This window comes from Numida meleagris, chromosome 16 (genome assembly GCF_002078875.1).
Source record: "Numida meleagris isolate 19003 breed g44 Domestic line chromosome 16, NumMel1.0, whole genome shotgun sequence".
Taxonomy (NCBI): domain Eukaryota; kingdom Metazoa; phylum Chordata; class Aves; order Galliformes; family Numididae; genus Numida; species Numida meleagris.
The window spans coordinates 4,355,637-4,382,152 of NC_034424.1; the positions used below are offsets into that span (position 1 = coordinate 4,355,637).

At 40.2% G+C, this 26,516-nt stretch overlaps 1 protein-coding gene across 3 annotated transcripts in view; it reads right to left on the reverse strand.

Moving 5' to 3' along the window:
* Positions 1–26,516, reverse strand: part of CDK5RAP2 (CDK5 regulatory subunit associated protein 2) — a 74,232-nt gene that overhangs the window by 24,058 nt on the left and 23,658 nt on the right. For all 3 annotated transcript variants that reach the window (XM_021414391.1, XM_021414390.1, XM_021414392.1), the window contains 10 exons: positions 20,482–20,579; positions 17,680–17,810; positions 16,039–16,154; positions 14,387–14,515; positions 10,384–10,479; positions 9,929–9,976; positions 9,121–9,311; positions 6,650–7,112; positions 3,040–3,307; positions 1,502–1,618 (listed from right to left, as the gene is read on the reverse strand). In XM_021414391.1, the coding sequence (XP_021270066.1) occupies positions 1,502–1,618; positions 3,040–3,307; positions 6,650–7,112; positions 9,121–9,311; positions 9,929–9,976; positions 10,384–10,479; positions 14,387–14,515; positions 16,039–16,154; positions 17,680–17,810; positions 20,482–20,579 (1,657 nt within the window). The remainder of the gene's footprint in view (positions 1–1,501; positions 1,619–3,039; positions 3,308–6,649; positions 7,113–9,120; positions 9,312–9,928; positions 9,977–10,383; positions 10,480–14,386; positions 14,516–16,038; positions 16,155–17,679; positions 17,811–20,481; positions 20,580–26,516) is intronic.

A 26,516-nucleotide genomic window follows, 5' to 3' on the forward strand; every position in this document is an offset into this window, starting at 1 on the left:
GCACTTATTTGGCATGCACAGCACATCTCTTGGTTGACTTTGCCACTCTAAGTAATGAAATCAACCCCGACTCAGAGCAATAAAAGCTCTATATATTGCTACATATGCTCTATGTTAATAGTTCTGTGTATGTCGAAGGCTATAAGTATCAAAGAAAATGGTATTTTCTGGTTACCAATAAATTAAAGTCTCCCCTTCTATTAGTTCTGCAAAAGATCTTAGCTACTTAGAAACTCCCTTCTGGGAGTCATTCATTGATCTTGAGTAAGTCTGAAGATTCCAAATCCCCTTTCATTCCATGGAGAATGAATGTGAATGCCCCAAATCTGACTCAGAGCCATATGTTTGAGGGGACAGCTGTATATGAAGTCTCAAGTCAAGCACAAGGGCAAGATAATAAGAACAAAATAACCTAAAAACAGGCAAAAAAAAAAAAAAAAGAGGAAGATGCATTACTGGAATATCAGCACATTTGAAATTAAGGCTGGATGATATTCTCTGCAACACACAGATTGCTGCACACCATTTACAACATTCCAAAGGCAACAGCATCACGGGACAGAAATGCTTCTAAGAAAGCATTCATGTATGAATTCAAGAAGACACAGTGAATAAGAGATGCAACATTGAGTTCATTCGCTTCTCTTCCTCCTCCTCTACCTGAAGGGCACAATGCTTCGACCTCGTAGTTGATTGCTGCAGAAAGAGATGCAGAAAGGTTGTGGACTGAGATGGAAAAAGCCTCAGGTACCACATGAACTGAAACTCCGCAACCCTGATTTGGGGAATAGATGCTTCTGATTAGAATATGGGCTACAGCCTTTAATGAAACACTGCCCGTTATGCAAAGAAGAACTAAAATGCCCTGTGTGAGTATGTGTGTCCATGCACACGGAGCATGATCCTGCAGACTGACAGGCTGCAAGGACTCTGCGCTTTGAATACAATTAATGACGTGATCAAAACTGGCCATATCCTCTGTATCTTGTGAACTACAGGTTAACTACGTTATTCAAGCCCCCCCCCCATAAATGACTGACGCACAGTAATAAGTCCATTTACATTTTCTTAAACGATTCCATTAGGTTTCAACCTAGTTGAATGCCTTCAAATAATTCGGATAAGCAAAATTCTATCGTTCATCTGTTTCGTTCCAATAGTTCTTAACTCAATGCAGAAGAATATATATGTAAAAAAAAAATGTATTTAATACAGAACAGTGTTTAGAAGCAAGGACATTAGCAGCAGAGATCAGGGTTAGGCACACAACTCTTTGTTTTTCCTGTTACCCAGACTATAAGTTACTGTGACCCTTCTGAAAACATAACCCTTAAAAGACTAACTTGGATTCTTACAGCAATTCATCCATACTAGCAAAGTAAGCAAGATTTAGAACTCACAAATAATGACAAAGGAGACAACCTGCAGCAAACTGCAATACTGCAAAACTTAGCAGAGACTAGAGTTTCAATTTTTTTTTTATCCCATATAAATGCTCTACCTTGACAGTTCTGCTGATTTCTGTACATCACATATTCATTCTTGTCCCCTGTATCATATTCAGCATCTTGTGATTCAACCTGGGCTCCTCTACTGTCTGCTGTGCTGCATGAGTCACCTGGAGAGCAGCAGAGTGGGGAAACAGAAGGCAGCAAGTGAATGGAAAAACAAACACAAAAAACACAAGTGAGGATAGTTAAAAAAAATTAAAGAAAAAAAAAAAACAATCCAGAAATCTAAACCTGAGTATCTCACAATTTAGAACTGGAAGAATCATGTAAGGAACAACTACTGAAAACGTAACACAAATATTGGAGGGATGCAACAGGGTTTTCACATTTTTTAAAGCACTTGACTGAACTACAAGAATAACTACTTAAGAATGTCCAAAGCATCCTAACAACAAATAAAGACAGAGACTTGCAAGTCCCATTTGTAATATAACTGCTAACCAATTTTTAGTGCCTTTTCAAATGTTTCATGTTAAGCATAGAGAAAAGGCTAAGGAGTGTGTCCAATACTATAATTAATCATAAACGAATCCTCTGCAATCTTCCATTGCATCCAGTCTCAGAATTACTGTCTGTAGTACATCATTACCCACTGTAGGATAAGGAAACCGGAATGGAAAGGAAAACTCAGAGCTGCAGTGCTCATTTCAGGACCAGTCCAAAAGCACTTTCCCTCTCAGAATTCTCCATGGAATTTGCACCAATAATTCAAAATTAAATGCTACAGTCTTATCAACTTCGGCACTGACGATTAAGCCATGCCACATCTGCCCCATCCCACAATGTCATCCTTAACAGCAAAGCCTCTGCAACTTCTGCTTTTGACACTGGCTCACTTGGAACTTGATTTAATCTTATTTCTTACGTTTATGTCTTCTCTGTCCCCCACCTGTCCTTTACGTCTCTACTCAGTTTTTAATCTTACTGCTAAACACATTTTTTCTTTACCGCTCCAAATCTTTATACAGTACCCATTGTTCTCTGCCTTACAAATTTGTCATACTTTGCTGATGCAGACACTTTGTCAACAAGTGAGTTTAAATTAACCCAGCCACACTGGGAACTGACACAGCTGCCTTGACTCATCAGTGGAATATTGGAAAAACGTATTTACACAGCATAAACAAATACAGCATTTTTATACTCTCCTGTCTCTGTTACAGTTTTCATCAGACTTGGAAGCCTGTACAGGAATTTTTTCATTTACCTGAACACTGACACATGTGTGCACACATGTGGGCGCCCTGCAAAACTGTCATTTATTATGTACTTCATGCCACATATGCAATGGACTTTCTATTCCATACAAAGCTGTTTTACCTTCTAGCAGCAAAGATTCAACTAAAAGAAAAAAACAACAATGCTTCTCAAGATCTACATACGTCTAACTCACCGCTCAATAAGACCTTAAGTTTAAGCAGCACTTGATGTGTGTAGAAGTGTTCTGTTTTTACTTTCTACAAGGAAAGAATCCACTATTTCAAGCAGCACTGCAATGTCTGCTCTTTAAGTACAATTGCTTATTTACCTCTCGCTAATGTGCTCTCCCGTGCAGGCTCCTCTTGCAGATCTTCAGTTCCAGACTCGTGCAATGGTAGCTCTCCATTTGCTCGTGGCTGAAGCTGGTTGGTTTGAAGCCCACGTGCTTTCAGACCTTCATAAGGTGCCCTGGTGTGACGCCAGAGTTCTGAATGCGATGTGTGCACAGAGGAGTGCATGGGCCAGCTTCTGACTGGTCTGGATGATCGTAGGAGAACGGGCAGCCGGGACCTCCTCAGCGGGTGAGCAGCATCAGTCTGAAAAAGGCATTGAATAAAACGGCAGCTTTCAGCTGATAGGTAACAGTCAAGTAAAGGAAGTATAAACAAGCATCCCAGGAAAAATAAGGATTTCCCAGTAGTATCAGTCAGCTGTCATATGAAATTGTTTTGAAAATAAGACTGCAATACCCTTGCGACATGGAAAACAAATAATCAGCGAGAACAAAAACCCCATCCCACTGGTTCAGTTTTCTGAGTGAGTGCTGCTAATGCACCCACAGCCACTCCATGAATGGCTGCCAGCCCATGATGCAAGGCAGCAACTTCACCACCAACCAACCAAAGGTTTTTGGTCAGCAGATGTATTCGTTAACCCCGAATTTTCGTACACCCTAGAAAGAGTTTATTACTCAAACTAACTTCTCTGACTGCTACTACCCACTCTCCTGAGAAGTATCACAAGTGACTGGCGAGTAATTGTTTCCCTTAAGTCCCTTTTTTTTGAGGATTTTTCAATTTTCCCTAAATTCCTGAACATATTTTCCTTTCTTCTTCTGTCTCCATCCAACAGGCCCTACACTTCATCCCAGCTCTTTCTTACCTTTAAGCAAACGAACAGAGCTTTGCATCAGCTGCAATGTATTTTGCCAGAGAGAAATTATTGATGAACATGAATAGTTTCTTCACCCACACACTCTATACGTTGCTCCTGCTCCCATCACCTACTGTAACTGCCATTCCATCGTTGGAGCTGGGGGGAGAAACTCAATTTCTTAGTGGAGATCACAGCATGGCAGCTGCTCACCTTTTGAAGACTCCACATAAAATAAATGCGTCCTTGGTTAAGCCACAGAGCATAAGATAGCACTATCTCCAGAGGGATAAAAATATGCTATACGTTGATGGAAGTTATAGAATTGTGTGTAGTAATAATAATAAAAATCAATAATGGCATGTTCATACAGATTTAGGGTTTTTTTTGCTGTTCATTTGCTCCACCGGTGTCGTAAGTCCTGTAATTTCTTTTACCACCCAACGTATTCTGAAATACCTTTCCAAATTCATTTCTTAGCAATTATAGTCTTTACACAATTTAAAATAATAAAAAGCAAGTTCCATTTTCCTAATGACATCCTCAATTCGTTTTGTACATACGTGAATACAAATATCATTTGGAAGCTGAAAAATAAAGCCTGTTGAGATGAACTTTTCTAGTTTTACGAAAAGGCTCTTAATAGTATCAAATTATTCCCACCTGTCTCAAGGCTGATGGATATACATATACATGGCACAGATTACTCCAAGTTCAGTTCAGCAGGCTATATGAAATAAAAGCCATTCAGAAATGCCAGTGTACTGGATTAGATCAAACAAGAAGAATTTTAACCAGTACTGAGGTTGCAATCATCTGGCAAATGATGAATTAAACAGGACGCTGGAATTTAACGAAGATGAGAACTTGAAATAAAGAGGTTTCAGTGATCAGAATTGCAGAAAGGACTCTTGGCATTCCTCAGGGAGGGCACAGAGGTCTACATTTGCCTCCAGAAAGACTGTCCTTCATTCCTGAGAGGTGATACCAGCAAACCAAAGACACCATGTGTGCTTTTACACAAGTCATCATAAGCAGATCTGCATTAACAGGCCAGCTGGGATCTCCAAGCCCTTCCCCTACCACGCACCTTAACTATTTGTTACCACCTGCCCTCATCTCTTCAAGTGTTCCTAAAGCCAGCTGCCCCAGGTAGCCCCAGAAGAGACAGGCCAGTTCCTCTCTGTCTCCAAAGAACCTGGTCAGAGCAGCCAGGGCACCCATAAGGTAGAGGTACAGCAGTCAGCCTGCCAAACATGACTGACCAAACGTCCAGCAGCCTAAAAACACTAAGAGTCATAGAATTACAGAATGGCTTGGGTTGGAAGGGACCTTAAAGATCACTCAGTTCCAACCCCCTGCCATGGGCTGGTTGCTGCATCCTCCCCCCAGCTCAGGCTGCCCATGGCCCCATCCAGCCTGGCCTTGGGCACCTCAAGGATGGGGCTCCCACCACTCTAGGCAGCAGTGTCAGGGCCACACTGCCCTCTGAGTAAAGAATTCCCTCCTAACACCTAACCTAAGCCTTCCCTACAATGACCTAAGAACATTTCCATTATCATTGTCTTTCCTATCCACGTATCTTTTAAAAGGTAGAAAAACTGCCACCAGTAAGGAGAGCTTAAACGTCTGGGAATGTAACTGAATCTCTGCCAGCAAGCAAAGATAGAGTTTGATTATGTGTAAATTGATTGGTGAAACAAGATGTTGTTTTTGTGAGTTACGTACACGGGTTTTGATTGCAAAGAATTCTCCAAAGGGTTTCCCAGGGACCAACCACGCATGACAAAATCTTTTCCTTAAAGTCCCAAACCAGACTGAGATGCTTATACCAGCACAGACAACACTGGTTTACGAGCCCCTTCTTTAAATGCAATGAAGACAATGAGAACAAGCCAGAACAAAAATCACTAGCTGTCAGCAATCCCTTGATCACTAAAGTCACAGAAACCATTCTTTGCAGCAGGTGCTACAACATTCTCTATTAGTGGCACACAAAGTCAACAAGATTCTTCTTTGTTTCCCCTGCAAGATCCTCAAAGAGTTTCCACCTCAGCCTCTACACCTGCTACTGAAACAGTCAGTACTCAGGAACCCTTCAGTAGACACTTTGTCCTCTTTTTGTTGGGGATCACAGAGAACTCGCCTTCAAACAACCTGAAAACTTTAATGGCACAAGCAAATTAAGCCCGTGCACAAAGCAGACTCTGTGCACTTTATTCCCAAAACAAATATGAAGAACCGAGCTCTCAGTTTATAAAGCTGTCAGACATCCCTAAGAGAGAGACATGATGGCAAGATGTTAATGCACAGAAGCAAGATTGGAGTTTGTCGAAATCTACCATTAGCGCTTCACCTGCGCGCTCCCAGACACTGCACAAGTCTTCAGTTTTCTAGATCTCATTTGCTACCTAAACTCAATAAACTAGAGGTTCAGAACACTCTGCTTCTGCACTTTATGAGCATCTATACCAAGATATAAGGCAGCACAGAATCAGGCCGCTACGCTATAATCTACCTCTCTATCCAATAGCTGTAATGTCTACTGGTACCTAGTCCCAGCGAGGATACAAATTCAATTAATTAATGTTCTAAGGCACACTGAAGTGCATGATGAAGAGCTTCAAACATTAAGAACAATGATCTTACATACATCTCGTGTACATCTCTTTTGCTAATTTTAAAAACTACACAAAAGCAAAATCCAATATTAGAAATGAAACATACTTCTCTCTTTTGTACATCTATTCCCTGAGTACTGAAAAGAGAATCTTAAATAAACTTACTTCATTTGTTCTCCTTGAAGAAAAACCTCTTTCATGCTGCTCGCTCTTCTTACACACACTTTCCTGCTGAAGTTCTTCTGCATTTAATCTTGAGTATTTTGTGTTTTCTTCCGAGGCTGCTTTATTGCCTTCATGTTTGAATCTCATGACATTACCCTCTAAAGTCATTGTTTGTGTAGCTGCATCTTTCGATTCCACTTTCAGCAACTCAATATCCTTATTAATCTGCGGCGCTGCATCTGGATGAAGCTTCTCCTTCCCATCAAAAGTTGATTTCAATTCCACTTGCTGCTTTAAGAATTTATTGACCTGCTTGAAATGTTTGAGCTCAGCTCCTAGTTGAATAATCATTTGCCTAAGATCTTTTTCGTTCTTTTTCTCTATGTCTTCACTTGAACATTCTTGCTCAGTTGTGTTCAGATGATCTAACAGTTCACTTACAGTTTTCATTTGTTCTTGTCTGCTATACTCAGGAAGGAGGAAAGAAAAGGCATGAATTTTGATTTTTATTTAAGCAAACAACACCTTCTAAGAAACACTTTTGCAGTGTCTTGACATACTTGAAATTCCCGGGAGACTTTATTTTATTCACTAATGAATTACTCACTAATGAACAGAGGTTTTGAAACATTTTCACAGCGTGAATTATAACACAAATTATCTCATCAACACTTTTCTCCTATTCATGACCACGTATGCTTTACCACCCCCCTCCTCATTCATGAACAGTTAGTAAACCTCTAGTAACTACATCAATTGTTTACATAACAGCAATAGGAAAAACAGGAATGTATTTTCAAGAGAGTTTACTCTCTGATTTAAATACTTGAAAAATAAAACTCCCACCAAAACACAGGCTCTAGACGTTGAGTTTTTTCTGCAGTGGGCCCCTTTGTGTATTTCTAATGCAACACGGAAGTTGGAAACAGAGATAGCTGCCAGAAGCCTGCAGAAATAGCTCATTACAGACCACCAAACTGCCTCACAGATAACCAGAGTCCATTGACAACAGTTTTGAAAGCAACATTTTAAATGAAACTGAAGCCAAATAAGAGGCTCTTAAGGCATAAGCAAGTCTTCAAATCCTACAGATGATATCATGTGTCCAATAAAGAACAGTTTGTGCCACTAAACATATAAACTAGCATTTTAAACAACTGTATTTACACAGTTAGCATCTGAAGTGCTACAGACTAACTAGGCTTTTTATGCCTTTGTCTGGCATCTAATGTCATTAGCGAGAATCAAGTTACCCAAAGTAGAGGCTCATCATGAGTTAGCCTGGTCATTTATATCCGAATACAGAAAAAATGACACACTGGAGAGCCAAGGATGACAGTGTTGGAATCACTCATTAGCAGACTTTTAAGTAAAGTTAACAAATAAAGCAATGTCATCTGTTCATCCTCTACGAGTAATAACCCCCCATTTATCACCCACTGGTGCTTTGACAGCTAAGATCATTGGAGCTCTTGGAGAGTTTTGAACAGCAACGTAAAAACACAGAATTGCTTGAGTAAAGTCAGCTGCAGTGCATGCTGAACACAGAACAGGGTTTGACTTGTGTAACTCTGCAGCATATTCCACTACCAGCACTGCTGAGCTCTCAGGATATGGAAGGTCATTCCCATTACTCTCCGGAAAGCACAACACTGATGGGCACAGGAACAAAAGTCATTCAATACTGTATACAGTCATAACAACATGGAAAGAACAAAGAAAGAAAAATGAGAGTGATCTCTAGCAAAGCTGTAATTGAGTTTTCAACCAGGAGTTTAAGTGGTTTAAGCATAAAATGGGAGGGAAAAAAACCTAACGAGGGTGTGTTTTTTTCTATACATCTTGTCTGGTATTGTCCAGCTCCTAAAGAAATGAGCATTTCAGCTGGGAATTGATTGCACTGTAGTATAACACGCACACACACACAGATAGGAAGACAGAGGCCACGAAGGGTACCAGTAATGGCCAATCAAAATTAACACTCCAGCCACTGAAGCTCCATTTCCACTATCAACAATTTCTCAATCACATCCCTTCTACAGCAATATGGACTCATCCCCTTCAACACACCACCGTTTACTGCCCTGTGTTTTCAGCTATTTTAATATTATTAAAAAAAAGGAAAAAAAAAAGGAAAAAAAAAAGGAAAGCAATAGCATGTATTATCATCTGAGCCCTTTAGCACTGCTAGTCCCCACCTCTGCAAACATTCCTCTCTACAGTAAAGCTCCATATATCAATAACTTCGGGGAGCTTTTTTTCTTGTAATGGTTTTTTCATAAGGATTTCTACTGATAGTATGTTTCCTAATTACTTAATTGCATGATAGACTAAAATGGCTCTGAAGGCGCCTTGCCAATCTCTCAGGTAAATTAGACAGTGCCATTATCTAAATTCACTTTAGCAAAATTACTTTATTCTCTTCTCAAATAGAAATACTGTCAAAAGCAGTGCATCTCTCTCATACTTACGTAGATTCAAGTACAGATGTTCTATTTTCTCTTAAAAGAGATGTGAGCAAGTTCATCTCTTCTGTTTCATGTTCACTCATCCCTATTCTGCCAAAGTGTTTGCCAGTTGTATCATGTTCAAACTGAGGCTTATTTGGATTCCTATAATGTCTATCTTTGCAGAAACTCTCTGAATAGCCTGATGGAGTTATCTGTTAAAAAATTGCAAATATTTTCTTATTAGATAGGTATGCAACATTCTATTAAATTAAGGGCTGTAATCTTTTTGTAATTGGGTTTTCTAATTCCTGATGCCCTTTATCTACATTAAGAAGCACCCACAGACATTTCACTTACCATTTATTAATTGAAAAACAAATGAACATCTATTTCACATGATTAATTCATACTGATCAGTTGTTTAGCAGTAAGTAGACTTCCCTGATGGTATTTATCTTTGAATAGGTATGAAACTTCTGGAATGCTGCCTGCAGATTACAGCTAGCTTTTTATCAGTTCACCTTTGAATCATTTGCCTTTACAGTACCAAATTCTGTCCTGGGATCTCCAGGTGCAAGCTCTGATGGCAAGGACAGGATGTAACTTAAACTATTTACAAACTGCCAGCTTCTTGCATGTTACACCAGAGACTTTGTTTCGACATGGGTCCTCTCCAGTAATTCAACCATCCTTTAAGTCAATGGGAGCCTTTTGTATCAACTATGTGAGTGTATACACCCTGCCCACTTCACAGTTTCATGGATAGGCATCACTAGTGAGACACTGAAATGTTTAAGAGGCAGGAGAATCTTCACAATACAACATTTACCTGCTTATCTGCCTCAGAAAGACGATCCATGGATTCATGAAGGCATACCTAGTCAACAGAGAAACACGGGAATTACAAATTTCAAATAACAGAAGGTCATTCTTCTTCAACTCAACCACTCAACATCTGTCACTTGTATCGTATTTTAGCACGCTACCATTTTCAAACAACTAGAAACGTTCAGCTAATTACACTCTATGATCTTCTGAGGTTCCTTTTAACTTGAATAATTTTACGATACCACGATGCTTTGGAACGATCAGAGGACAGCAGATTCCAGAAGCTTGTGTTAAGTATGAAAACGTGTCTAGCAAGTTACCATGACAATCAAGCATTCCAACCCAGAAGAAGGATCTCAAATACTTTTCATCAACGATGGCAGCAGACAAACCTCACATAATTTGAACTACAGAGTTTTGAAAGAGAAACGCAGTGTATCCAGAGCAGAGTCCTACCTGGCTGCCCCTCTCATAAAATTGACTGTTCTGCAGCTTCCTGCCATTGTCACCATCTTCAGTCTGCTTCACCGGCTCCTCTGGTATTTCAAGAAACTATACAAAGTATGGAATGATGTGAAAATGTAGCACAAAAAAATACTGTGATATGAAACGTGCATAAATAAGTCAGTGACATGTCTTAAAAGAAAACAAAAAAAGCCTGTAATACAAAGTAACAAACACTGAATTAGACTTCTTCAACGAGATCAAAGAAAATTAATATAAAAAACAGGAATTATTCATCTTACAGTGAAACCTGATTTTATACATTATTTCATTTTGATTTAACCCTCTCCCCTCAGATATTACAATAACAAAGGAACATCATTTTGCCTCTGCTGACAAAAGACCCCTGTCCTCAACCATGCTCGTTTTATTTTCCCACTGCCAGAATTCACTTCTACTTGCTGCACAAGGAGGGCTTTTCTCCAGCACCCAAGATGCAGGCACATTCCAAAGAAAGCATATGTAGCTTTCTAAAAAGAGTTACTGTAAGAACAGCTTCATCTGCTTTGTCTAGCCTAAATTTGCCAGTTTGTAGCACATGGCGTTAAATTCACCTATGAGGAGACCCTGAGCTGCACTGCATAAACAAGCTTTGGTCTTTTTTTTTTTTTTTTTTGGCTGATATATAACTAAGTATTCGGTAAGACAGGAAAATGAAAATAATTTATTTACATCCCTGGTTACATTCCAGTAGGTCGCAGAGTAAAACTGGTGCTTTCAGGGCGGGGGTTCTTGAATGCACTGTGGTATGAATTGGGCAGAATATAGTATTTTAGGAGCACGCTGGAACAAAGGTTCCCAAACTGTGGCAGACTGGAGCCAGGGAGCAGCTCCAACCAGCTGAGCAGTTACTGCCTGTCCAGCTGGGAAGAAGGAGCAGCAGAGGACCAGAGAAGGCACGAGGCTGGATAAAGGAGCATGAAAGCACAGAGCCTCCGCATCCGAACAACTCCATTTAAAGAACACCAAACTAGAATTTCAACCAGACTGGACATTTATATCATCCTGTTTATGGCAACTTTTTACAATCTAATAGAAAAAGATGGTTATTGAAGATCTTTGCTGCTAGAACCTCATTAAAAAATAAGGAACGTGGGTGACGGTAAATAGCAGTGATGCTGTGCCTAGGATGCCTAAACCATAGGTGGGATATAGCATTGGCACAGCAGATCGAGGCTTGCATTAGACACCACGTTTTACCCTTAAAGCACCATGCCAATAACATAGCACTGCTGCGTAAAACAGTCACGTGGAGCTAAAGAAAAACTAACCAAAGACAAGAGGAAGCAGAACCCTGAGCATAGCTACGGAAAAAGCAGTAAATTGATGATTACAGGTACAGAGACTCAGCTGACACGCTGAAAGGAAAGCAACTGGTGCCTAGTGGCTGTGGATGTGATATTTATAGTTTTGATGGATACAAAGCGCGGAGCTGGAACTTGTGACGTGCAAAGAAAAACCTGCTTCCCCGGCCTCACAGGCTGTACATGTACAGCCTTGGCTCTCAGCACGTCGATCCAACTGCAGACAAACAGGATTCTGCAGGGAGTGTTATTTTTACTTCCCAAGAACACTGGGAATTGAACGCATGTGTGGGTTTGTTGGTTTTGTGTTTTTTTTTTTAATTGAGCACAAAAGGTGCACATCAATGTATACGTGAAATAAATGAGAAAGGCTTTTTGTACCTTCCAATCTCTAGCAGCATAAACAACTCTAATGGTTTTAAGTAACTGGATGGTGCAGCCTATTAATATATTTGCCTTTTGCTGTTAGAAATCTATATTCAAAATTAACTGTTGAGTCTTGGTCTTGGTATTTTCACTTAAAACTCGGTTTTCCAGGACAACGCAAAGATCATCTAAAAACTGGAGTGAGATAGACAGAACTGGGGTAGACAGCAAGGACATGCTTTAAAAAAGATATCTTCTCATTGTAATCGTAGGAAATCAGAAGTCCAATCATATTTGCTATCACAAAACAATGCTAAATTCTAATCTTCCATGTGTAGATCCAGCTTGTCAAACCCTATATTTGTGTATTAAGATTCAACTTATTTGCACATATAACTTATCCACCCCATGCAGCTACGTCTACTGACTCAATATCTTCCAGCAGATGAGCTTCCCAGGCCAGTACTGGGCTAAAGAAGTGATGCTTCTCAGAATGGAACTCTTCCATCAGACCAGCAGGTTACAGCACGCAGTAACAAGAAATTACTGCAGTTTAAGCCTGGTCCTACGTCTGAGACGCTGAAAGGAAACTTTCTGTGCTCCAAGGAACATAATCTAACGTTCAACAAAATATTAGGAAAAAAAAAAAGTGGCTTAAGGCCAGAAAAAAAAAAAAAGTCTACTAAAAATAAGCAGCCTGTTTAAAGTATTTCCTTGGGGACTGAAAACCTTGAGAATGTTTTTCCTAAATGAACCACTGATATGCTTGGTTTGTAAAGATCCCTGGAGCCCTGAAGGCTGAAATCACTGAGGCTGCTTCTCTCCGAGATAGCAGATGTTCAGAGGACGGGACAAAAACAACCTTATTCTGCTCTCCTCCCTCTCTTCCAAAGACGAGGCCAAGAAATGCGCCAAGAAATGGCCAAGAATGGAGACCCTGCGCTCAGCAGGGGGGTTGAAACTCGATGATCTTGGAGGTCCTTTTCAACCCAGGCCATTCTAGGATTCTGTGATTCTATGAAATGGAGCACCAGGGGCTGCCAGGCCTGGGGGAGATGCCCTGCAGAGACCCCAGGATGCACATTTATCTGACCTGTGCACTGGCTTTCGGAAGGAAAAGGAAGATGAGTTCATTTTAAGAACCTGAGGAGGCTGCATGTTCCTGCTCCTGTCTCAGCTGCTCTTACAGACGTGTGTTAGCACCATCTCAGCACTACCTGCCAACAAATCCTAGCCCGAAATACACACAAGAAATAGAACGTGGCCTCTCTGACAATGGTTATTAATATGCACAATGCACTGTTGTCACAATCCATAGCCCAAAAAACAAATAGCCATTTACTGCCAGGAATGACGAAATGGTACCTTTTAAACTAAAAGCATTTAATCGCACATCCTTTAACTTTTGAGCTCTATAGCACTACCATCATACTGACACACAATAAAACTTCGTCAAATTTTACATTTCTACGTGTTACAAGAATTTTGAGGCCTGATGTTTTACAGGCTTCGCTCTCTGCCGTTCTGCACCTCATTTCACAGGGGCAGCTTCCTAAGTAAGCGGCCTTGTATGTTCTGCTCATGCTGAGTCAAACACACGATCACATCTTGCCATGTAGTGACACAAATTCCTTCCTATGCACTATGGCATCGGTGGGGGTGCAGCACCCTCTGCAGGATGGCAAGGCAAATTACCAGGAAGACCCATCTACAGAAAGCACAAGCACTCCAAAACGGATTGCCCACAAGCTTTTCAGGGCAAAACCATTACAGCCACCTGAAAATTCGTTATTTCAGTAAAATTCGCAACACTCCTGAAGGTCATTCTGTAATTTAAATAGGTTTTCAATTAAAACGTATTTCAAATAAAGGTAACACAAGGATGTCTTAAAACTGAAAAAGCAAGCATCTTTTGGGATTTCTGATGGCACCAAAGGAACTCGTGTCCTGTGCTATCATGACAGGACACTGAGCTCTTAACAAAGCAAAATTAACTCTTTCTTCCCCTTTTAAATGGGAAAACCAACAGATGGCAGACCCAAGAAATGTTTTAATATATATGTTGCTTCTTTAAAATCTACTGAACACATCACTGAACACTTGCTGAATTGAGACTGTGAGATCTTGTGTTAACCTCCTAAATTCCCTTACATCATTAGTTTATTATAAGGAATTAACAACCTAAACTCCCCAGGTTTTACAGTCATTCTGCACTTAGGTAAACGATTCCACAAGGTACATTAGATGTGAGAGTCAGATTCACTGCTTTAACCCTGAAAACCAACCTCACTCTGGTTTAATATCCTCAGTGCTTCCTTCCCTTGAGAATCCGTTGTGAAGAATCCAAGCTGTTTCTTCTGAAGTTCTTGATTAGTTAACTGCAGGTCCTTAACCATCAAGAGAAGATCAGTAACCTAAACAACCAAACAAAGAACAAGCAAAACTAATAGCATCCATGCTAGTATGAAAGCAAATTATGATATATAAATCTCTATGTAAATCTAAACTGCAAAGTGGGAATGCCAGGGCTTCAGTATATGCTCATAAGGCAATCTCCCTACGTAAGGAAAACATTATGATGTATTTCTAAGTTGGTGTTCAAGAAATCTTAACTTGGAAGACTGTAGTTTCCAGCCTGAAGTTACTCCACTTACCAAGATGAAGCACCAAACTTCATTATTCGGTAGCAGAAAGAAACCCAAGGGCCCCTCACAACAACAGGCTGATTTGTGAAGAAACTTTCTGATGCAAGGGAAGCCAGTGTTACACAGAAATAGTAACACTCAGAAGCAATCTGTTCTTGTACCTCAAAGACCCTTTAAGACACTACCACTCTGAGTAGTTTCACACATATAAAATCAGTATCAGAGTGAACAGTCACATTCAAGACTCCTGAATAGATGTTAGTGACGCAGACTTGTGTAGTTATATCGAGAAGGCAGCACTTGCAGAAGAAGGTGAAATGTTTTTATTAGAGCAATTAATATATTTGCGAAAAGCAGATCAGTGCTCTGGCACAGAACTTCTTTTTCGGGTAAAAAATGGTTTATCAACATCTTTTGCTAATGCTGTCCCTGAATCTGCCAAAGGGAATATGTTCAGAGATAAAAGCAGTGTTCCTCAGAATGGGACTGACAGACAATCTGGGGCTTTTTCACTCACACCTGCTCAGTGTAAGGCGAGCTCCTTTCCTTCCCATTACCCACCTCCACATTTTGAACACTTGCCTACAATTCAGCTGCCCATGAGAAATGGAAAACTTCACTTATGTTCAATCTCAAACAATTGCATTCAGCACAGCTCCTTATCATAAATTGGTGCGCCGCTCAGAGATGAACACACAGGGTGACGAGTTAGAACAGTTTTCTGAACTCCAATACTAATCTATTGCTTGACAACTGTCTGCAAATTTAATTTCTTTGAATTTCAGTTCTACTTATGTAGAATGAAGATAATATTAACCTACCTCAGGGTTCCTTTTTAACATTCCATATTTGTCAAAAAATCTGTAAAGCCTAGGATGGAGTGTGCCATACAGAATAAATTACAGACACCACTACCATATTCATGATTAATAAAGGCAGGTGAGATATGCATTGTAGGATACTTAATACAAAAACTTCTCTTTCGAGTTGGCATTCTTAACGATCACTAAAATAGGGCATTGAGTCTGAAACTTGAATCCAGCTGTCTAACTGTTGGAAAAGCCTTGCAGCAGCCCACCTACCTTGCAGCTGACTCTGAAGCTCATGTCGTGTAACAAGGATAAACTGCTCATAAAAGGTGGAACACAAACCACACAGAGAAGAACATCAAATCCTTTCAGAACCACCAAGTCATATCTAAATAAAATGCGTCTTCCCGTGAGAGACGCACAAACTACAAATGAATCAGAATTAAGTCATTAAGAGCAGTAAGTATTAAAGCAGATCGATACCTTTTTCTTCAGTTCTTCAAGAGACAGATGGTCTATCTGTAGGTTTAAATGATCTTGCTCTCCTAAGCAAATACTCATATAAGATGTTTGATCTCCACAGAAAGATAGGGTTTCATCTGTCAAAATAACCAACAACAGGAATTATTTCAGAAACTCTTATTTGTTTGCAGAAAAAGAAAATGCAAAGACAGGACTTTTCCAAGAAGAGCCTGCCAGGAAGCCTGGGGGAGGCCTGTTAAAATGTTTCATTCTCCAAAATAAGCTTTACGTTCAATTTTGTCCTTACATTTCTTTGTGTCCCTGACAACTAGACATGCTGTATTTTCTGTGGTTATCAGCATGAGTTGTGAATGCAATTCCGCATTATAATTTGCACATTTAGCATTACATTTAGAAACATCTTTTAGGAAGGATAAGTAAGGCATGAGTAGTTACTCTAACTGTATTTATAGGAATTTGAAGTCTCGAGGCAAAGAGACAGGTTGGACAAGGTTACAGAATTCGTTTTGCTTTGGGGTCCAAAGAACTGAAAATTAATGGAATTGAAAATACTTATTCATTTCCTCTCTAACCACATGACCGGTTTGTTATGTTTCAATAAACACCTGTTCATTTACAACATAGATGACAATTAATTCTTTCGTATCATCTCATTAGATAGCGGGAAAGCATATGTAAATTATGACAAAGAAGAGACATCCAAATTCTCTTCCTAACTCTGACACTGGTCCCATGGAAGCTGCGAGGACTCAGCGTTTCACAAATGATTGCAAAATTCCAGAGTCTTCTTCCCTAGCAGCTTCACCTACAGCCCAACTGCTTTTGACAGCTGGACCTGGGAGTATCCACAGCTCCTTTTGGCTTCTCCTGGTTGTTCATCACCTCTTTACTTTGGAGGCTGGGAACTCTGAAAAGGCAGAAGCTCACCTCAGTTATCAAAGTGGGGAAGAGAATGATGCCAAAACTGAAACTCTAAGTTGAAAGGCTAAGTGAACGGGCCTTGTTGTTGGTTAGTGTATCCCCTAAGAACAAAACAGATTTATCTGCACGTGCAGTGAACTTCAATCATATCCATCATTCTTTTCTATATTTAAGTATACACTAAAAACATCTTCAGAAAAGCTCTAATATTTCTGAATAAACGACAAAATAATAAAAATACTGGCTACTTTTTTTGTCTCTGGGAGTGCTTCTTGCGTTAGGAGGAGTCTACCAATTTCCTGAGACACAAGCTGTTCATCAAAATACCATCAAACAACAAAGTTCCAGGGACAGAAAGTGATCCCATGGCCACAGATTTATTCAAAGCCAGGAATCTGTTTCCTGCAGAAAACAGTAAATTCTATGGGTACAAAATTGTAGGCAGCTTGAAATGATCACTGCAGTAGAATTGCCGTAGAATTACTAACATTTGCTGCGGGGAAAGAGAAAAGCTGTGCCTTTATACAATGCTCTGATTGCTCAAAGATATTCTCTTACAAATCCCCCAAATAATTTTCAGTACGGAAGGCTGAAGTCTTTTTACACCTTTATCTACTTTCAAACGGTTCTTCTCCAGCACTGCAAACTGAGGGTCGTAAAAACAGTTTTCTTTTGTGCAAGAAGATCAAGAAAAGGGATGGGCTGCACACGTATACAGACCTTGCCTGTTTTTAGCATTCTTAATCTGATCTTCTAAGACCTTCTGTAGATTCCGAGTGGCCACAATGTCATCTTCTAGTTGTTTCCGTAACATGAAGATCTTGTTCAGTTCTGTCTGCAAGCTATTCAAACTACGGAAAAAAAAAGGAGAAAACCAGAAATAAAACAAAAACCTTTAGGATTTTGATTCGAAGCACTCAGTTAGGCACGGCAGCATCTTTCATACACCCAGGCTTCCACAAAGACCCCATTTCACAGCAGCCAGCACCAGTTTTCATCACACAGTTACATCGTTTTGATGCATAAGAATTAACTAATCCCTACGCAGAAAGGAGGCATCAAACCTTTACATCCACATCCTCTTCTTGTTTTGAACTGTTGCTACTTTTAAATCAGCTTAAGCAGGACACATACAGCATGCTGGGCAAATCTGAGGCTGTTTGTTTGTTTGCGTGCAGGAAAACAACCAGTTTTGATGTATTCCATTATATGGTGACCATGGAAACTTTGTTCCCCTGCTACAGGACTATACTATACAATCTAATGCTCCTCCCCACCCCAACCCCCCCCAAATGAATAAATAAATAAACAAACAAATAAATAAATAAATCATGTTTCATTGAAGATATGATTCAGGCGCAATCCGACTATTTTATTTCTTCCATCAGCCAGCAGTCTGCAAAAAGACCTTTCCAGCTTAAACCGTGCCAATGATCTCAACTGGGTATAGATTTCAAAACTTAAAAATGACAATTTGTCAACATGAATTAATTCCTTAAGCAGCTTTTTTTTCCCCAGCGTAGTCACTGACGTGCTTACTTTAGCATCAGTCGCTGCCCCCTGCTTCTCCCCATGTCAGCACATCCAGCTGTCCCTTGCTAGCTCATCCCCATTACCCTTCAACAGCAGCGACAGGGCAGTTACAATCAGTCCATAAAAGGACTTAAGCACACTAAAAACTGAAATTGTAACAGTAGGAACTAAACTGGATTTAATCAAAAATAAGGGGCTGCCGAACTCGTTGTATTATTTATTTTGACATTAAATTCACCCCAAACCTCAGTATTTTAAGATAAATTATGCCGCTGTAGAATCTCCAACCCACAATATTGAAATGCCTAAGAATTCAGGAATCTTTCAAAACAAAATTCAAATCTGCCTTACAGGAGGCTACACGGGAGCAAACAGAGCATCATACTTGCATGAGGATAACGGCACCTTGCAGAAACACATTAATTAAAAGGCAGCATATATGAACAGACTCTCAGTCTGTCTTCTGACAAGTGTGCTGCTGTCAGTGCTTCTTGCACATGAACCCACTCCTTTAACTAACGCTCCCTGGCTCGGGAATGTCTTTGAAGAGAAAGCTCTCTTAAATGCTCAGCAAAAAAATTAAGAAAAAAAAAACAACAAACCAAGACATTACTGGAAGCTAAGTAAGCACATTCTCCCCTCTTCACGAGCTAAAGGTTTTATCAAAATAAGCATTGATTCTCTGCTTGGAGAGACAAGCAATGTCGTGGTACTGACATCAGGTGGCTTATTTTGAAAAACACCCATTCAAGTTGCACAGTCAGCTACGGTTATAATTTTCCCCATTTGAAAGATATTCTAAGAAAAGATAGCAGTAGATCTGTTCCTTTGTTGTTGTCATCACTGTACAGTGTTGACACCATCACCTTGCCCACAGACTGTTAGGGCACTTTGTGTGAAATACTGAACCAAACTGGCTTCTTCCTCCATTTGGTGATTGCCACAAAAGCCACGGCTCTTTTCCTGGAGATAAGAAATAATCTCCATAGCCTGCCTTCTATCACTGTTTCTAATGAGAAAGATTCTGTTCTCTAAAACAGCTTCTGAGCCAGGCACAGGATGGCATTAGTATTAATGTGCCTAATTCAAATTCTAGATCCCATCTACTTCAGTGCTGCTCACTTGCTGGCTTCCGAACTGCAGTTGCCTGTACACTGACTGCAAAATACAAACATGCATTCCCATAAAGTTGGCAGGTAAGAGCCACGGCATTCAGGCAGGAAGAGTGAGGAACCATCTCCTAAATGTTCCCAATACCTAATTAAGATATTTGTAATTATAACAGCAAAAGTGCATTTTAATAAAAGACACTTCTTTTACCCGAAGGCTAAGAATATTCTTCATTTCATCACAACATCTCTTCCTCAACCGCCAAGCAACAGCAGAATACAAAGTAGGTTAGAGATTTCTTTCTAAAATGCTGTGCTCTTTGATATTAAAAGGCTGCAAAGCGCTGCCTCCTGCTGCTCAGGATGCTTTTGAATGCTTTACGTTGAAAGAACGTTATGAAAATTTCACTTACTCTATTTTGTTTAAACGTCTCCAAAACCTTACCTGTTTAATTCTCATCAAAATTTTCACCGTGCCACTTTCAAAGCAAGCATTATCTGTATTTGAGAAGGAGCACACTACGGTAAATCATCCAGCACAGCACAGCTGACTGTGATTTGATTTTCCCCTATATTCCAACATGGGACAAGAAGCTCCTCTGAAAATCTACCCGCTTGCTTTGGTACGCAAATGGAAATCTGGCTCAGCGGGAAATCTAATCCAAAGAGAAATAATTTCAGAAATACTCAGCTCGCTGAAACAACATAACCTTCTTTACAAAAATATCTCTCTTCTAAGGAGACTACAACAGCAAGTTTATCCTCTGTTAACAATTAGCCTGGACAAAATACGGCCTGCTCCAGTTAAGCTGCACCTTTATTCACAACCTCTGACTCTGTCTGAGTTAAGATTGTCTATCAAAACACAAAGGGTACTTACCTATCTGATTCCTTAAAGGTCTGCACGAGTGTAGAATAAATATTTTGTTCCTTTTTTAAAGCAAGGATCAGCTTTTCATATTCAGATTCTTTTTTTTCCTAAATTAAAAAGAACATAGTTATCTTGGAATGCAATTTTTATGTGGGTATGTCTACAACTTTGTGCAGACATGCAAAGGAGAAAAGGTGAGAAGAGCAACTCAGAAGTTATTGAACGGGAGAGCCCACCTTAAAAGCATAATACAAATCTGGAAATGATTTATGACACTTAAATCTGCTGCCATTACAGGAGGTGAAGAGCAGCTGGCTATTTATCTATCATAAATGAGTTACGTATCTAAATAACGGTTCAACCCAGGAACAACCCAGCAAGTTGTTATCATAGGGGAGGAAAGGGAAAGGCAAGCACAAGTCCAAAGACCAAGTGCCCATTTCAGAACATCATTCTAACAGTCCTCTCCATTTTCTGGATAAAAGTGGCTTTCTTTAGGGCTGGGTTTTCTGCAAATTCTGTTCCATTTCTGAACAAAAAGGTCTGCATTGAGCCAACAAATACAGGATGAAGACGCCAGCCACACGCTCGCCGAGTCTGAACACTCAAGCTGGGTCACTTCAAGCTGCTTTCTTTACTTGTACAAAGAAAATTGTTTGCCTGCAGCCTTGCTCACAGAAAGTATGTTATTACTAGAATAAATCCAGGCTCCTATGCTACTTTCTCAGTAAGCATCCACTGTAAGTTCCGAAGACTTTTTTCAATCCAACAACCACTCAGCCACTTTTTCAGCAGGAAGCAAAAAATGCAGCTATTTAAAGGAGTATTTGCTTGCACTTATTACATAAAAATACCTAAGATGTCAGCCAGCTCGGAAGAGAAAATAACTGGGATATCTATAGGAAATGTAGCCGTATTAATGTCAGGCACAGTATCTTCTGTCTCTGCTTGAGAAGAAAAGGCCATGTTGCTTCTCTCACTTTTCCTTCCGACTGAAAATTGAAAGCACAAACAAAAAAAAGTGCCACAGCCAGGGGGGAATGTGCATGGCTCCAGCATGACAAGATAACTCTAGAGGACGACAACGAAAGGTAATTCTATTTTCTCCATATTACAACCTCAAGACTGGAAACTAAACTCTCATGAGATACTAAATCATTAGCGAACAGATCATTAACAGGGAAGAAATCTACACCCAGGAGTTTCAAGCAGCTGTTATTACTTCAAATTGCAGTTCCTAAGCCAGGAATTGCAACAAAAATTCAGCTACAGTAGAACCTCGTTAATTCACGCTAACGATGCAGAGACTGTTAATTTGAAAAATTCATATTCTGCAAAGTAAACAGCACAAAAGCAAGGACAACTGTTGTTTACTTTTAATTATTTATGCTCGTACTTCACAGCGTGCTAGCAAACACGTTAAATAATATTTTGCAAATGTAATCAAGTTTTGATCAAATTATTTCCATCGAGTAATCTGCATCACAGATCTCACTGCTGAAAGAGCAGCTCGAGCCACTTAACCCTGCAGGCTCTTTGAAGAAGTGACCTTGCCTTTGCATGTGCTCATCACGCTCCGCTATGCGCCATCCCAAACCGCACCCTAGCACACGTTTCAAGGTTCTCGTGCTGTTTGCACATGAAATACTATTTCATAGGTGAACGGCAAAATGCAGAGCTTAACGTCAAGCTTAATGTCAAGGCGAGCAGAGAAGGAGCACACAGCAGTGACTTCTGCTGGCTGAGAGCTGGGAAACACAAAGGGAAATGGGCTGAGATGGGTGATGCAGTGTCCACTGTTAAAGAATACCTTCAAAAAGGCATCAAAAAAATGAATCTTAGAGCCTGAGTGAAGGACTCTTAGCAACGTGCAGGAATCCCAGCCTTTTAAGAAAAGGCATTAAGCATGAAGTACACCGACTGCAATTCCGTTTGGAAAAGGGTTGGCCGCTGACAATGATCAATGACACAAAAGGAACAGGAAGAGAGAAATCATTTGACTTAATTTAGTTGGTTAACAGTCTGTTAAAAGTTCTAGTGAACTCTTCCATATGTCTGAGACAAGCCTTGCAATTATTACTGAAAATACTACAGAACTGTATCCTAATTAAAAGCTCTTTCTGAGTAATGTCACTCTGAAGAGTTTAGGACACCCAAATTAGATAACGGCTGTTACCAATTGTTCAGGGGCGATGGCTGCTGCTTAGCAAAGCAGTGCTACACAGAACCCTGCCTCTTTTCTTACTCTTTCTTTCAGAATTCATGTGCTAACTCAGTTCTACGTTTGCACCAAAATCTGAGTGACCTCGTGAAAACCTCCCAGCGTTTTTTTTCCCTCCATGACGGGAGACAAGGGCTGCTGCTTAATTCCAAATGTCACAGATTATAGGCAAATTATTACCAACTCCAAATTCAATTAGCCAGGTAAAGGTTAGCAAAATCACGAAGAAGCTTTCTTGATTATTCAGATTCTTCCGTGAATAATAAGGACGAGAAGATACAGCATGAACTTTTTTTTTTTTGGGTACACTATTACTGTCACTGCTAAATAAAGCGTAGGAGTGAATTATTCCAATCAACTCCCCAAAGGTACACAAAACATACGGCAGCTCTGTAACTTACATAGACCATAATGCTGTGGGAGTTAATGAAACATTAAACCTCTTGACACATGGTGTGAGGGAAAATGTGTTAGAAGAGATAGCTGCAAGACATCCAGGACCATATTGCAGCGGAAGATTTATATTCCCGTGAAAGCAGGCAATCTAATACATTAAAGTCTATATTTAAATCTGAAATACTACAGCTGAGCAGCAGCGGTGGAAAACATCACCTATTTTCATTAAAAGGTCTCTCCAGTTCTAAGCAATGAAAGTAAAAAGGTTTGTACCTCAGTAAGTAACCCACTGGCAACGTCACAGGAATATTTGGTGGCCTCACTGGGATCACTTCAAAATCTGTGAAGGTCAAGGGATGAACGACAGAGATGAGGCCATAACCTGCAGCCCAGCACTGACCCAGCTGGCGGCCATCAGCGCCAGGATTCGGGCATTTCTTATAACCATGCAGAGACCTGGACGTATGGTCAACTACAAACGAAACGAGCACTAATAAGATCGACGTTGTTACAGGCCAGCGAGTCACAGACCTGAAGATGGAAATGACTGGAGCTAAAGACTGCTGGTGACTTTTAGAAGATGCCATCTCGACCATAGAAAATGTCAAACTGCTGATGGCTCTGAGGAACTCACGGCCCCTCTTGATGATATATATATATATATATATACACAGCAAGATTACAGGACTATAAACAGACCTGCAAATATCACTTCATCAGGCTAACTCTGCTAAGATGAAACTTCTGCTAATGACAGAAAGAGTGAAATACATCCATCCCATCCGCTCCCATCAGCGGGCTACGTTCAGGTGAAAAGCATCCCGGCAGCAGTGTGGGAGCACAAGGACAGTGACAAAAACGATGGCTGATTTCAGCTGTAAGCTGATCTCATCAGATCAGAAGCTCAACTGCTTCCCAGCTTATGCGTTCACAGCATCAATTTAAAGAGGCTGAAAGCAACAACTACAAAGCACTGATAACTGCTTAATAGATGCTTGTATAAAAAAAAAAAATCACCTACGTCACTTTCCATCTCCCTGATGACTCGGCAACAACACTGCATCAGTTTCACCAGTTAAGACACATCTGTAGAACTGCACCACCTGCACCAATTCTGGTTGCTGGGGCACCCAACAACTGCAACACCAGCCTGCATCAATGCCTTTCATGCTCTGACTACAATTTCTCCAACTGCAGTAAATCAGACATCACAACTGCACGCACACAGTATTCTTCAATTCCCTGGCTGCACAGCGCTGACTCCCAAAATACTGCAGTAATTATAACTGAAGTCAAATAATGTGCTGATCATACAGGAATTGAAAAGTACCGTGTTGTTTGCAGAAACATCAGGTTTCAGCTGCTCTCTTTTCCCACTCCACCCTCGAGTGGCACATAAGCTCCCCTTCTCAGCAGCAGACATTATGGAGAGATACCACAGCAAATCCAAGGATTCTTTTGGACACTCAGAGAAACCAATTTAGAATTAAAACTCACGTCACTGTGGCTCCCTACTGCTGTATGCAAGGTTATATATGCAACACAACAGAACCCAGAAACGTACATTAAGGACTGAGCAAGAGCCACCATCCTCAATTTCCCTGCTTTTTCCTGCTTTTCTCAGTATTGAAATGAACTGCAAAGGTCTAAAAATCTGTTAGAAACGAATTTGCCTAACAAACTGTCCAACAAAAACAGCTTGGTAAGTAAAGGAGCATTGGTAGTGAGAGAGCAGCATTAAGCACAAAATCAGCTATAGTTTCCAGAATTATATGAGTCCATCGCACTTCTAAATTCCTTGCTGTAAAAAAATACTTAATTCCAAGACTTCACAGAGACCAGAGTCAGCAGTTGCATGACTAACCTAATCAGCAGTGCTCTCGCATACTCCCTCCCTCCCTCCCCCTCTCTCTCTAGCCCATGACAGTGGCTCAAGAATCCAAACTTTAATTGGAAACTGTCATTTATCTTCCCTGGCCTGGCCAAGGCACCCAGCAGAGCTTTGGATGTTGGTTGCTTTAAAATTTATCATTACATTAAAATAAAGTAAAGAAAGGTATGATGAAAGAGAGAAAGCCCTGCATCTCTCCATTCCGTTTCTTCAACTTTAGAGATCAGTGAGGCCAGAAGAGCTCGGTTTCTGTTCTCTCTGGTGGCGAGGATCCCACTGTGCATTTGCTGAGAGTTGGTGCAGCACTGCAAAGTCATCAAAGAGTCTAAAGCAGCCAATGAGAGCAGAGCTCTGGATAATCCGTGTCCAAAAACTTATGATTAATATGCCAAAGGGGTTCTTAGAGGTGATATCTTACACAGAGGTTGAGCAGAGAGGACAAAGGGTTGTGATTAGGTATTGTTCACAATCACTAAGTGAACCAGCAATACAGAATAGGCTGTGATTAGCAGGTGGGTACTGGGTCATTACCGTGCACGGCTTCACTTGCCACTGTTCTCTTTCCTGGCTATACATCTGTATCAGAAGTGGGGTGACCAGAAGAAAATTACTGTTGGATTTTTATTAATTCTATATGATTTTCCATCACTACAAGGTCCCTTCACGACAGAAGGCATGTGCACGCACTGCAGTTTGTTTTACAGAGGTAGAACTTCTACACAGCCTTTCACACACCTTATTTTCTCTGTATATTTATTCACTTATACTTTGTTATACTCTTTGTTGGCACCCTGGCCAACAGTGATGCAGCTCCTTAACTCTGAGCTTGCCAAATAACTCGTGTCTCAGACTGTGCTTGCACCTAACTTACTGAATAATCAGGTCCCTAACATATTAAACATTCCATCACTACTGCATTCAGAATGTGACAGTACACCTAGTACTCATGTTTCCTTTGCCATTGGCTCTTTTCATTTTAAACATCCTCGAGAAAAATGTCACTAATGACCAATATATCATTAAAGAAATGAAATCGCTTTCTCCAGCATTAGGAAGTACCAGCCTAATCCTTGCTGCTTTGCATAATTCTTTTGGAGATCTTAACAGACTACAGTGAAAAAAGACAAGAAATGGAACATATCTCCAAAAGAAACCTCTTTGTCCACTAATCTGGACACAATAATAAACAATGATGGAGTCAGCAAGCGATAGAAAAATTTCTCATCAGTCCTTGATCTTTCCTTTTGGCTAGTACCAAAATACAGGGGGAAAAATGTAACTATATTTTGATACTTTGAAATTTGACCTCACAGTTCAGGTACCAACAATACTTCTCAATTTATGGCATCAAATAAAATAAAGGCCATATATTATCCACCATTTTTTAGACATATATTTCTACACTATTTCCTTTTTTCTCTTCCTTTGAAGTATTTTTCTTCTTGCTCATCTTTGCTCCTACCCCCTTTTTTTTTTATCCTCAAGGTCCATTCCTCTTTTGTGTTCACTAGCTATGTTTAAACTTTCCCCTTACCT